This window comes from Trichomycterus rosablanca, chromosome 2 (genome assembly GCF_030014385.1).
Source record: "Trichomycterus rosablanca isolate fTriRos1 chromosome 2, fTriRos1.hap1, whole genome shotgun sequence".
NCBI lineage: Eukaryota > Metazoa > Chordata > Actinopteri > Siluriformes > Trichomycteridae > Trichomycterus > Trichomycterus rosablanca.
The window spans coordinates 20,832,421-20,847,552 of NC_085989.1; the positions used below are offsets into that span (position 1 = coordinate 20,832,421).

Here is a 15,132-nt window from a genome sequence, read left to right on the forward strand (position 1 = left end):
ATCAAAAGCAGGGGCGGCTCGTTCCTTAGGGCGATCGGGCGACGCACCACCAAAGGGCGAAAGGGAAGACATTTTTCTATCACGGCTGTGACTGTTCTGGACAGTCTGTCTTGCCTGTGAATATCGTAGTCCAATCAGCATCGAGTTGTGTTCCGTACAGCACCGCACCTTTTCGGGGCGACTTCGGTCTGACTGAAAATCGCCCCGGGTTGCTCTCATAGACTCATGTTAAGGCTCTTTTTCTCGAACTGCAGGCGCTGCAATACATTCTGAATGGGTTCCGGGAGGGCTCGCACTTACGTGCTTGCGTCACACGTAACCTGGTGTCGCGATCTCGTCACCATGACTACCATCACCTCAGTTCGGAGCAACTCCATCGTGTAATCAGGATAAATTAGCAACTTAAGAATTAGGGCCACCCAGACCAAATTTAAACATCAAGTATCTACAAAGGAGGGGAAATCATATAAGTTACAAGTAAATTACAAGTAAGTAATGTAATTTTTAAATTGTGAATTGTGATCGCACTTATTGCACTTATCCCAATTGTTTAATTGTACTTCTTTATTCATTGCACATCAGCCCCGATGCCAATCTTTATTCTGGATCTGCTGCACCTAAAATAAAGTGCTATCTGATGAAGACTGAATTAAATTGTTAGGGTGAAGGCTTTACTTAATTGTATGATTAATGGTAAAGCTGGTCTCTCTCCATGTTCAAAGTTATTTGTGAGGGCAAACTGACCGATGACTTAAGATGTTAATTATTTAAGCTTTAATTTACCCATTGAACGGGTCACCTTGGCCATCATCGCAACAGTTGCCCCCCCCTGAGAGATTTGGCAGGAGCCGCCACTGATCAAAAGGTCGCTAATTCGAGCCCACCACTACAAGGTTGTCACTGTTGGGCCCTTGAACAAGGCCCTTAACCCTCAATTGCTTAGATTGTATACTGTCACAGTACTATAAGCCGCTTTGGATTAAAGCGTCTGCTAAATGCTCAAAATGTAAATGTTTTTAAATGGGTGCTCAGGTGATGCAACAATCTATCACTCTAGCCCACTGGAACCCACAGCTCACTAGCTATTGGCCAGCTTGCCATCTACACAGTCATGATTGGCTATGTCTGAAGGATTGGGCGGTGGCTAAAGCCCTGTAATGGATTGGTACCCTGTCCAAAGTGTGTTCATTCCTTGCATCCAATAACTCTGGATGGAACCGGACCCACTGCAAGTCTCACCAGGTTGAAGCAGCTGATGAACCAACAGAAAAAGCCAAATGAAATCATTATCCGGAAACACAGCTGACACAAGCTGGACTTGAGCTCACCTTAAATGTACTGAACACATAATTTGGTATTTGGACACTTGAACGTGAACTTTTTGGACATTTACATTTGTGGCATTTAGTGGACGCTTTCATCCAAAGCGACTTACAGTAGCAACCTGGCAGTGGTGGGGTTTGAACCAGCAACCTTTTGCTTACTAGTCCAATATCTTAACCACTGAGCCACCATTGTCCTAACAAATGTACATTACATTTAAATTTTCTGCATTTACAGTATACAGTTTATGCAACTGAGGGTTTTAGGGCCTTGCTCAAGGGCCCAACAGTTGCAACCTGGCAGTGGTAAGGTTTGAACCAGCAACCTTCTGCTTACTAGTCCAGTACCTTAACCGTGTGGCTACATCCCATTCCAAAACCATGGAAAAATTGGGAAGGAAATCATTTCCAAAATTTATTTACAGCGTTAGTAATGGCTGTGGATAAAACGCTGAAGTTTAATAAATAGGAGAGTTGTCCACATCTCATTGTCTTCCATCAATGATGCTGCATAGCAATATTTGTCCTGGGGACCTTTAGATTCATCCTGCATAGGTTTCCTCTGGGTACTTCAGTTTTTTCCAAATAACATGCAGACATGGCAGATTGGCTACTTAAAATTACATTTTAATGAATACATTGATTGGTGCTCTGTACAGTGTTGTCAGGTTACACCAAAATAAAGTGGCTATTAAAACAATAGATAAACCATCAACTATCAAACCAATCAACAGTGCTGTAGCTTAATCTCTGAGCTACCACAATCAATGCACAAGCAGTGGAGGAAGACATAGAGCATAGCATGATCCTCTGATCTCTGGGAATCCAGTGCTGGCTGGTGGAAAGAAGAAGACAGTAATCTTACATCCCGGAGGGTTCTCGTCTGCGGCTCTCCTTGGCTAGAGTTGGTGTAGTGCAGGTGTACAAATGAACTGTAACAGCGGGCAGTGGTATCTTAGTGGTTAGGGTACTGGACTAGTCATCAAAACAGTGCCAGTTCAGGCCATGAGCTGCCACTGTTGGGCCCCTGAACAAATTGTATTGAGTGATAATTGTAAGCCGTGTTTGTAAAAGTGTTTGCTAAATGTGTAAGTGTAAACGTACATGTAGCAGTAAATTCAAAATGACTAAATTAGGAGAAACTGGGGGTGATAATAATAATAGTAATAATAATAACAACAACGATAATAATAGTAATAGTATCAACAATAATTATAATAGTAAAAATAATAATAGTAATAACAGTAAACAACAATAATAATAATATAGTTTTGATTTTCAGTGTGATGTTAACAAAAAGTAAATTGTGAACACTAAGGGTTGGTTTCACAGACAGGGATTAAGCCTAGTCCTAGACTACACAGCATTTTGAATGGAGATTCCCCATTTAAAGCAAAATGTAGTCCTGGACTAGCCTTAATCCCTGTCTGGGAAACCAACCCTAAGTATTTAAAATAACCCAAAACGCACCTTTAAACGTTTGTTAAAGACTGCTAACATTTATGAGCATTGAACTTTCGGTAACTATCCAAGTGGGTTCCAGAAAAACATCACCTGTCAGCACACACACAGACTGAAAGTGAAGTTAACAAGCGTAGACTCATTTTTTGCCCGAGGTTTTATTTGGACGGATGTCTAATAGGATTCTTTTGGTTTTGTTTCTGATTTGACCTGCATATCCAGTACCGCTGCAGGCACCGCAGCAGATAATCACAATAGTATCAGATGTACTTAAAAAAAAATCTGTCAACCTCTACTAAACTCTCAATTTTCAGCGCAGTGGAGTGTTCACTCCGTCATCTGGAGATAACTGGGAGTCGGAGAGAACATGGTTGCGTCCATGCTCTTGGTAAGAGGAATGGCATTTCTCATCTGTAACCTTATTTGTCTGTGAGCTTTTGGTACCATTAGTGCCCTGTCTGGTACTTTTAGCAAACCTGTGACATGAGCAACAGTTTGAAAAGAGGTTGTGCCTGACATCAGGAGTATTAGATGGAGCATGTGTTAGAACTTACTCACCCAGGCTGGTAGCTGTTGTGTGATAGGAAATGAAGCACACATACAAAATATTACCCATATTAAAAGTGTATAAAATGGATGTCTCTTAAAATCGCAATGAAAGTATTTCCAGCAGCTTCTAATTCTGGCAGTTTTTACAATATACCAGCCAACCTGAACAAATTAACTCAGCATAAGGTATCACTGTGTTTCCCCCACCTTGACAGGACCCACCACAAGCCTTACCAGGATAAAGCAGTAGAAGAAAATGAAATAAAAAATGGAAAATGAAGGAAGCCATGTCTTACAGTTAAATGACATCCATCATTATAGCTGCCTGAAAGACTCAGCTAGCTTTGGCTATGACTAATAAATATAAGCCTAAAAAGTGATGGTGATACAATTTACCATACACAACATATACACATTTATTTATATTGGATACAAATGATTTTAGGCTGCTTGGGTGGCAAAGTGGCTGCTTTGAATACAAGGTTTGAATACTTTGCTATCGGTCATTCAGGTGTCTACTTAGGGGCGTTAGGGGTAGGCTGGGTCCCCGTCCTTTCCAGGGTGTATTGCTGTATTACACCCAGTCAATCTGGGGTAACCAGTCCCATTGCGACCCTGATCAGGATAAAGCGATTGTAAAACATGAAAATAAAATAAAAACATAAGTTATTCTATAAGGTTATTATGGGTTTTATAAAAACATGTGGGGTTAAACGTACAAACTTTTTAATTATGTTGATGATGAAAGTTCTTTAATGTCATTTAACTGACATTATATATATACAGTGTATCACAAAAGTGAGTACACCCCTCACATTTCTGCAGATATTTAAGTATATCTTTTCATGGGACAACACTGACAAAATGACACTTTGACACAATGAAAAGTAGTCTGTGTGCAGCTTATATAACAGTGTAAATTTATTCTTCCCTCAAAATAACTCAATATACAGCCATTAATGTCTAAACCACCGGCAACAAAAGTGAGTACACCCCTTAGTGAAAGTTCCTGAAGTGTCAATATTTTGTGTGGCCACCATTATTTCCCAGAACTGCCTTAACTCTCCTGGGCATGGAGTTTACCAGAGCTTCACAGGTTGCCACTGGAATGCTTTTCCACTCCTCCATGACGACATCACGGAGCTGGCGGATATTCGAGACTTTGCGCTCCTCCACCTTCCGCTTGAGGATGCCCCAAAGATGTTCTATTGGGTTTAGGTCTGGAGACATGCTTGGCCGGTCCATCACCTTTACCCTCAGCCTCTTCAATAAAGCAGTGGTCGTCTTAGAGGTGTGTTTGGGGTCATTATCATGCTGGAACACTGCCCTGCGACCCAGTTTCCGGAGGGAGGGGATCATGCTCTGCTTCAGTATTTCACAGTACATATTGGAGTTCATGTGTCCCTCAATGAAATGTAACTCCCCAACACCTGCTGCACTCATGCAGCCCCAGACCATGGCATTCCCACCACCATGCTTGACTGTAGGCATGACACACTTATCTTTGTACTCCTCACCTGATTGCCGCCACACATGCTTGAGACCATCTGAACCAAACAAATTAATCTTGGTCTCATCAGACCATAGGACATGGTTCCAGTAATCCATGTCCTTTGTTGACATGTCTTCAGCAAACTGTTTGCGGGCTTTCTTGTGTAGAGACTTCAGAAGAGGCTTCCTTCTGGGGTGACAGCCATGCAGACCAATTTGATGTAGTGTGCGGCGTATGGTCTGAGCACTGACAGGCTGACCCCCCAACTTTTCAATCTCTGCAGCAATGCTGACAGCACTCCTGCTCCTCTCTTTCAAAGACAGCAGTTGGATGTGACGCTGAGCACGTGCACTCAGCTTCTTTGGACGACCAACGCGAGGTCTGTTCTGAGTGGACCCTGCTCTTTTAAAACGCTGGATGATCTTGGCCACTGTGCTGCAGCTCAGTTTCAGGGTGTTGGCAATCTTCTTGTAGCCTTGGCCATCTTCATGTAGCGCAACAATTCGTCTTTTAAGATCCTCAGAGAGTTCTTTGCCATGAGGTGCCATGTTGGAACTTTCAGTGACCAGTATGAGAGAGTGTGAGAGCTGTACTACTAAATTGAACACACCTGCTCCCTATGCACACCTGAGACCTAGTAACACTAACGAGTCACATGACATTTTGGAGGGAAAATGACAAGCAGTGCTCAATTTGGACATTTAGGGGTGTAGTCTCTTAGGGGTGTACTCACTTTTGTTGCCGGTGGTTTAGACATTAATGGCTGTATATTGAGTTATTTTGAGGGAAGAATAAATTTACACTGTTATATAAGCTGCACACAGACTACTTTTCATTGTGTCAAAGTGTCATTTTGTCAGTGTTGTCCCATGAAAAGATATACTTAAATATCTGCAGAAATGTGAGGGGTGTACTCACTTTTGTGATACACTGTATATATATACAGTGTATCACGAAAGTGAGTACACCCCTCACATTTCTGCAAATATTTCATTATATCTTTTCATGGGACAACACTATAGACATGAAACTTGGATATAACTTAGAGTAGTCAGTGTACAGCTTGTATAGCAGTGTAGATTTACTGTCTTCTGAAAATAACTCAACACACAGCCATTAATGTCTAAATAGCTGGCAACATAAGTGAGTACACCCCACAGTGAACATGTCCAAATTGTGCCTAAAGTGTCAATATTTTGTGTGACCACCATTATTATCACTGCCTTAACCCTCCTGGGCATGGAATTCACCAGAGCTGCACAGGTTGCTACTGGAATCCTCTTCCACTCCTCCGTGATGACATCACGGAGCTGGTGGATGTTAGACACCTTAAACTCCTCCACCTTCCACTTGAGGATGCGCCACAGGTGCTCAATTGGGTTTAGTCCATCACCTTTACCTTCAGCTTCCTCAGCAAGGCAGTTGTCATCTTGGAGGTTGTGTTTGGGGTCGTTATCCTGTTGGAAAACTGCCATGAGGCCCAGTTTTCGAAGGGAGGGGATCATGCTCTGTTTCAGAATGTCACAGTACATGTTGGAATTCATGTTTCCCTCAATGAACTGCAGCTCCCCAGTGCCTGCAGCACTCATGCAGCCCAAGACCATGATGCTACCACCACCATGCTTGACTGTAGGCAAGATACAGTTGTCTTGGTACTTCTCACCAGGGCGCCGCCACACATGCTGGACACCATCTGAGCCAAACAAGTTTATCTTGGTCTCGTCAGACCACAGGGCATTCCAGTAATCCATGTTCTTGGACTGCTTGTCTTCAGCAAACTGTTTGCGGGCTTTCTTGTGCGTCAGCTTCCTTCTGGGATGACGACCATGCAGACCGAGTTGATGCAGTATGCGGTGTATGGTCTGAGCACTGACAGGCTGACCTCCCACGTCTTCAACCTCTGCAGCAATGCTGGCAGCACTCATGTGTCTATTTTTTAAAGCCAACCTCTGGATATGACGCCGAACACGTGGACTCAACTTCTTTGGTCGACCCTGGCGAAGCCTGTTCCGAGTGGAACCTGTCCTGGAAAACCGCTGTATGACCTTGGCCACCATGCTGTAGCTCAGTTTCAGGGTGTTAGCAATCTTCTTATAGCCCAGGCCATCTTTGTGGAGAGCAACAATTATATTTCTCACATCCTCAGAGAGTTCTTTGCCATGAGGTGCCATGTTGAATATCCAGTGGCCAGTATGAGAGAATTGTACCCAAAACACCAAATTTAACAGCCCTGCTCCCCATTTACACCTGGGACCTTGACACATGACACCAGGGAGGGACAACGACACATTTGGGCACAATTTGGACATGTTCACTGTGGGGTGTACTCACTTATGTTGCCAGCTATTTAGACATTAATGGCTGTGTGTTGAGTTATTTTCAGAAGACAGTAAATCTACACTGCTATACAAGCTGTACACTGACTACTCTAAGTTATATCCAAGTTTCATGTCTATAGTGTTGTCCCATGAAAAGATATAATGAAATATTTGCAGAAATGTGAGGGGTGTACTCACTTTCGTGATACACTGTATATAGTCCGGTATTAGCACCATCTGCTTTCCACCTTTTTGGACGCTCAAAGAAGCTTTAAAAGGAAGAAGATTTTCATGTGATGATGATGATGTGAAACCAGCAGTGCATCAATAGCTACACGCTCCAAAAACATGTTTTTTTTTGCTGATGGCATTAATGACGCTAGAAAAAAATGCATCAGAGGGTGACTGTGTAAAAAAGATATGTCATTTGTTTTTGAAATTCTTAATAAATAGAGTTTTAAAAAGTGTGGAAACATTTTGAAGAACCCTTATATATATAGCAAAAAAACATTGTTAATGCGACTAAACTGTTAAAAAAAAAACACAGAAAATGTTCATGAGGCCCCATGCCTAGCCCTGGATATTGGTCCAAACTTTGGGTTTAGTCTTGTTCTAATTGAAGTAAACAAGATAAGCTTGAACATCTTTTACTAGTTGTCTAGGTTTTCTGAACGTGACAGAGTTATGCAGTAAGTATGCAGCTTTCCATATGGAAATTTGAGGCCCCCTCTCCAAATGTGTAGCTGAGGAATTTGGCTCATTTATCCCCGCTTTTGCACCCTCTCTGTGGCGTCTCTTTCAGGCCTTTCCCCGTGACATGTTTTTCTGTTTTGCTAGCCTTGCTCTTTATAACTTGAATAAGAGCTCCAATGTTCCCCAGCCTGTCGGACTCACGTCGCCAAAGGCATCGCTGGAATGGGTAGAAGGAAAAATGCACCCGTTGTTCTGAATGGGATGATGAAAACGTTGCTTTGGGATGCTGGGCTTTGCCACTTTGGCAGGAAAAGGGGCCCCTTTCTCATCAGGTCAACTCTCTACTGTGAGAAGTCGGTACGCAGCAACCACACGCTGAAGGAATTTGAAGGCAAATTCACCGTGGGTGAGGGACAGGACTCAAAGACTAGAGGCCCACATATATAGAAAGGCTCTTTTTTCATTCGGTCTTCCCTGGAAAGAAAAGCATGGGACTCCCTCCCTGACGCAGCCCTTTTTAAAAGCAGCCGTGAACCTGCCAACTTGCTCTCTAGGAAATGTTCCTATCATCTCTGCTGGCCTTGCATCACTTGTCACAGTTTTATTTAGGGATTAACCCATGGGGACGGCCCTGCTTTCCATGTTAAGCGACACGGATCATTATTGGATTAAGAATGGGAACAGCGGAGAGCATGCCGTCATCCCTTGTGCATACCACTGTTGCATTTGCCTATATATGGCTTTGAGAAACGTCTTTATAGTGGCATTTTTAGAAAACTGCACGCACCATAACTGCCTTTGAGCATTTGTATTTTATTCAAAATGAAACGCACAATGGGGCTCAGTTGGGGCCCTGCATTGAGGTCCAGATGGTATAAATCAGGACTTGGGTTTGTTCTTTTGTGGTGTTTAGTTTCAACTGTCTGCTTTATTATCAATGCTGAACCTGACCGACGATGCCCAGTCTTACTCAGCCTTTGATCATGTCATGGCTAAACTATTTGGACTGGCAGTTAATTCATGGCAGGTGTGCTTTCCCCTACCCAGTTAAAAAAGTGACAGGGACTACTTTATCTCCAACATCTGCACCTGCCTGCTATTCAACCAATGTTTCACTTTAATAATTTAATACTTTTCTTTTCACTTTTACTAATCCTACACCATCATTTTTAAAACCATGTCTATGGCTGAAATTATTTTCCTTTAAGATCTAACGGCCATGTTTAAGGGCCCAACAGTGGCTGCATGGCAGAGCTGGGATTCAAACTCTCAAACTTTCGATTGATAGCCCAAAGCTCTACCCACTAGGCTACCAATGTCCACTGACTAACTACCGCATTACACCACTGCACCTCCCAAATGCCTAATTTTGTTACTACTTTTGAAGCCTTTCAGAGTATTATTTGTCTAGGCCAAATCAGTTTAAGTTAAAATAAAAAATAAATAATTATAGATCCTAAAAAGCTACTGTTTTTCTGTCACTAGAAATTCTGCCAGGTTGTTTCCATTGTTGCTGTATATTTCTGCAGGCAGCAACAGTATCTCAGTGCAATATGTATTCAGATGTTTTGTTTGGAGATGGAAAGAAGGATTAGGAATGTAAAAGCACAAAAAAGGATTACAGATAACCTGCATTCTCAGGAAGAGATAATGCGGAACTCAGGACAGGATGGATTTTTTTATTCTTGAAATAAGGAATGAACCACCCAGAAGAATAATCTCGTCCATTTGCTGAAGAATGCTGTATTCAGGGCTGCACTGAGATCCCTCATCCTACTAATGAGCGATCACTTATCACATTTCCACTTAAATCACATTGTTGGCCGAATTTTAGGGTTAGCACATGGAGCTAAATATAAACGGGAGAGTTAAATAAGGGCATGTAGCAAGCCAGGAAAGCCCAATGTAACAGAATCCTGTCTGCCTGTCAGCCACAGCTCTGAACCTGATAAAGCACATTGTCCAACAACAAAAATATAACAGTGACTGTGTAAGGGAAACTATTTGCAGTGACACAGTGCACTCTGGAATGTTCTGCTTATCTCTGAAACAGACACATACTGTATAGTCTGAGCATAGCAAAACGGATCCCAACATGTTCCCCAAAAAAAAAGGTGTGTGTGACCATTGTCGACATGCTTTGTTCTCATTTAAGGTGAGGTAATGTTTGGTAAAAGTAACTGATTACTGGTTTCCAGTTGTCTTATTAGGCTTCACATGAAAACTCAACATAAAAAAATATTTTGTAGTCAGGACTTACATAATTTATGACTTGTGGACACTTGATTGTGAGCTTGTTTTTTTTTTTGGACTTTTGGCAAGGTTTCCCACGATTCCTTTAGATTTTGTAATGTGTAATGGGAATTGGTCCCCATCCAGTCAGTAGAGCATTCATAAGGTCTGGCACCGATATTGGACTAGAATGCCTAAATCGCATCAGTTTTAATGGTTTTCCAAAAAAGTTCCCAAAAGTTTTCCAAAAAAATTCTAAACATTTGAACTTGGAGGAATGTCTGGAACAGACTAGTTATTGGTAGGTACACTTGTCGATGCGCTCTCAGTGCTGATAAAATAAGAAGGGTTGCTCCAGAAATGGCGTAAAAAATATGCTAAATTATGTTTGTGGTGATCCTTAAATATGGAAGCAGCTAAAAGAGAAAAAAACTTATAAGACTGTTGGAAACACCCCTTTGAGATTTTGGTCCATGTTAATTGGTACAGATTTATTTCTAATCTAGGAGGTTCCAAAGCTGATTTATTAAATCTAATGACTAGGATGGGCCATTAGAATATATTGAACTAATTGGGGGGTGGCACGGTGGCTCAGTGGGTAGCACTGTTGCCTCACAGCAAGAAGGTCCTGGGTTCAATCCCCAGGTGGAGCGGTGTGGGTCCTTTCTGTTTGGAGTTTGCATGTTCTCCCCGTGTCTGGGTGGGTTTCCTCCGGGAGCTCCGGTTTCCTCCCACAGTCCAAAGACATACAAGTGAGGTGAACTGGAGATACAAAATCGTCCATGACTGTGTTAGACATTAAAGACTTGAACTGATGAATCTTGTCTGTCTACCTGTCCTGTCATGTCATGAATGTAACCAAAGTTACAAAAGTTGTTTTTTGACATGGCACATCATGACGCTGACAGCAGTCAGTATAAGATGGTAAATTGTGGCTGTTTAGAGAAGCAACAGTTCTCATCTAGGCTATGGTATTCAACCAACTCTCAATTGGAATTAGGGGCTCAATGTGTGCCAAGAAAACATTTCTCATACATACAGGCAGTTTGGATCCATAGATAAATACTGCCATGCCAAATTCTGACCCTTCTATCTGCACATTGCTGCATAAATCAAAACTCTTTAGGCCAGACAGCGTTTTTCCAATCTGTTTATGATCTTAGATTCCAATCCCAATGGTCTTCTGCTATTAGCGTCAAGGTTTTAAGCATTCTGAGATCCCTTTCTGCTTATCTAAGTTGTTAAGAATGGTTACCTAGTTGTTACCTAGGTTATGGTAGACTTTCAGGTCGCTCAAACCTGTCTGGCCATCTTCCTTTAACCTCTCTCATAAACAAAACCACCACAGTTTTCCACTAGTTTGGCACCAACAAGAATATCTTGGTTCAAGTCCCTCTCCCTCTGATCACTTTCCCCAATTCTGAAGTTTGATGTAAACATAGCTAAAGCTTGTGGGTCATGTCTGTGATTTTATTCACTGGGCTGCAAGCATGTGCCTAGCTGGTTGGGAATTACGTAAATGAGCAGGTGTACAAGTACAAGTGGTTAATAACATTGTTATAATGTATTTAAATAGAATACTGTGGGTTATATATAAACAGAATGCTAAGGCTGTCTAGCAGGGCTATGAATGAACACTGTTTAGTGCTGGCCTTGTCACGTGACTCATCCAGCAGGGCATCTCCATCTATAGCAGCATTCCCGTTCTCACACTGACCCCACACACTGATGTGTGGCCTATGACGGTCATCTCAAACTCTTGTGTTCCTCATACAGCTTTGTAAAGCTTACATTGAGAACTAAAAATGTTCTTGCTTGGATTGCTGAACAGAGAAATCAGACAAAGCTCTATATTAATGGCTGACCTGTTTCTATTCCGGTTCTTGTAATGGTCTAGTAAACTGGACCGTGAGAGCGTTCTCAGCCAACAAACAGGGTTGCCCATGTTTTCTGCTCGGTTTGTATGACCGTGCTGGCCTCTGCTGGCCAACGTGCAGAAATCCTTACATACAAAATACTAAATCCTTTGAGTATGCTAGACAGAGCTGGAAAAAAACAGGTAGTCCTTGAGTCAACAGCCAGAGTTTTCAACACTTGATTCCTCTCATGTCTTTGTTAGGAGGCATCAACAATTCGAGCAGCGCTCTGGCACAAAAGAAGTGCACTTAAGGGATGATGCCAATCAAAAATCATGTTGTGTAATATATACAGTTGATTAAGAGTGCATTCCCTTGACTTTTGTGCAATGTATTACATTGTGGATTCAATTTTGAATAAATATAACTGCTACTTTTACCAATCAATGTACTCTTAGTCACCCATAATTTAGTGAAACATTAAGTTTTTTAAAAAATGAACCAAAGCCGCTCAGGTGGCGCAGCGGTAAAACACTCTAGCACACCAGAGCTGGGATTTCGAATACATCGTATCGAATCTCAGCTCTGCCATCCGGCTGGGCTGGGCGTCTGCATGAACAATGATTGGCTGTTGTTCATAGGGTAGGATGAGCCGGATAGGGACTCCTCATAACTGAGCGGATTACGACTCTGCTGGCTGGTTGATGGTGTCTGCACCGAGGAATAGTCGAGGAATAATGCGATCAGGGTGTAGCTCTCCGTGCACAAAGCTGATCGTCACATGAACGCGCCTCGTGCACGTGAAAAGATGCAGTCGGCTACTGCACACGTGTCGGAGGGGGCGTGTGACAGTCTCGCTCTCCTCAATCGGGGCGGGGATCAGCTCCAGTAGAGAGGAAGCATAACGCAATTGGGTAAAAATTGGACGTGCTAAAATTGGGAGAATGCATTTTAAAAAAAATGAATTGAATATCTCATTTACATGAGTTATGAGTTTTACAAAGGTCAAGCCTTTGCTGTGCCACTCCAAAATGTGTTCAGGTGCAACGTGTTTGCTTTAATTATGCTTGAGACGTGTTTAGAACTCAACTGAAGTCCAATTGTTGCAATAATTTTTGAAGAAGTGCGAAGAAGCTTGGCACAGCATTGAAACTTCTGCCCAGATTGGGCATCTGGCCATGCAGGGCTTTAGTAAGTGAGGTGAGCATTAGGAGTTCCAAATGCCCTGTGCAGAAATTGGGGAACCTGCTGGACAGACACCCAATCTGAGCAGCACTTCATGAATAAGATGAATGCAGCCAAATGAGTGCACAAACTCAGACTGGGGCAATAGTTAATCTTTATACGTGACAATGACCCAAAGCACACAGCCAAAACAACAATGTAGAGGTACATATCTGAATGTTTTTATGTTTCCCAGCCTAAGCTCTTAAGCTCGTTTGTTTATTAGGATTTTAATGTCATGTTTTACCCCCCTCGGTTACATCCACAACAGAAACAGTAGTTACTTCTTACACAACATTCATCAGTTCACAAGGTTATATCAAACACAGTCATGGACAATTTTGTATCTCCAATTCACCTCACTTGCATGTCTTTGGACTGTGGAAGGAAACCGGAGCACCCGGACCACCCCACCTGGGGATCAAATCCAGGACGTTCTTGCTGTGAGGCGACAGTGCTACCCACCTAGCCAGCGTGTCTCTTAAGCTTGAGCTCCATTAGATTGAATGGCAAACATCGGTGAATTGCCATCCTCAGGTCTATCACAAATGTTCAACTGGATTTGAGAGAATCTACCATGAAGAATGGGATAAACTGCCTAAATCCAGGTATGCATAGGTTGCAGGGATGTATCCCTGTCCATGGATCTCTTTACTTTTACCTTATGGGTGATTAAGTACAGAGTGATAAAGAAAAATGGCAATTATATCCATTTAAAATCAAATCCACAACACAATGGAGCAAAAAGATGTCCAAGATGTTTTAATCCCCTGTATAATGCAAATAAAAATGTACTGAATATTCTGATTAATAATTTGCTGATTTTTTCTTATTCTCTCCACAGATATTTCTATAGCTTCTGACCAGCTGCCTGCATGCAGGGTATGACGACTCATTTTAAACCAAACAAAGCTGTAAAGGTAAGCTTTCATTTTAAGACAATTAAGTTAAACTCAACTGTTAATGCTAAAGCAGGGCTACTTCAGGAGAGTTAAAAAGTAATTTGAAATGATGGATATGAATAGACCAGGGGCCATAGATCATATAATGCATTAGAAAATAAAACTAAAATGACGTGTTCAACAAATGCTTTGTCTGCTAACGACAAATTCACATCATGACTCAGTTTCTTAGATGCACACATATCAACACCCATATTTACCCATACAAATTTTAAGCTAATGATTACATTAATTAATAACTTAATAAATGCTCTATTATCATGAGCTTTTTGATGATATATTGATGAAACAGTAAGGACAACAAAAAATTGCAGTAAACTTTACTAGGTGTGGAAATATTATACTACGAAATCCCCACAGTGTACATACACAGCCTTAGAGTATGCAGAGGAATTCCCACATTCAAAGTTTCACTTTTCTAAATATCAGCCATTAAATGTCATTTCTTTGTTATTTTGACTACATCACTGTCTGTCAGTCTCAAACCACAAAAATGCTGTTACCAAAGAATTGGAACAGAATTGGGCCCAGAAGTGAACCTTGTGGAACACCTTGTCCAAAACAACATACTACACAATCATCTATTCAGTACAAGTCTTAGTAATCACAAGAATGAACTGTATAGAAATGTATTATTTACTGAAAGAAATGATTTTTTTCAACTAGGGTGACTACCAGGGTTAGATGCCTAATTTGTTTTACTGGGTCGGATATTTAGTATATATTTTTAATCTTTCTGCTGGAGCTGTAAGGTAATCCTCACAAGCTTTATTAAATTATTATTCCTAAGCTTAAAAACCAGTTCCCACTTCCACCAAGAACTGGATTGGAAATTTCAAGGTGCTGTTGGCCAGCCAGGCGTTTACACAGACAAGACTGGCTATGTCTGAAGGGGGAGGGATAGTCAAAGCCTTGTAGTGAGGTGGCACTCTGTATTCCTGCCTTTCCCCCTGATGTTTCTCGGTGGAACCGAACACACGCCGACCCTGACCAGGATTGAGTGATTGATTAAAATGAGATCCA

General features: G+C 41.8%; 1 protein-coding gene across 1 annotated transcript in view; it reads left to right on the forward strand.

The window, feature by feature from the left end:
- mafk (v-maf avian musculoaponeurotic fibrosarcoma oncogene homolog K) overlaps positions 1 to 15,132 on the forward strand; it is a 36,249-nt gene that overhangs the window by 15,051 nt on the left and 6,066 nt on the right. The window contains exon 2 of the mRNA XM_063012508.1: positions 13,992 to 14,067. Within this exon, the coding sequence (XP_062868578.1) occupies positions 14,023 to 14,067 (45 nt within the window). The 5' untranslated portion in view covers positions 13,992 to 14,022. The remainder of the gene's footprint in view (positions 1 to 13,991; positions 14,068 to 15,132) is intronic.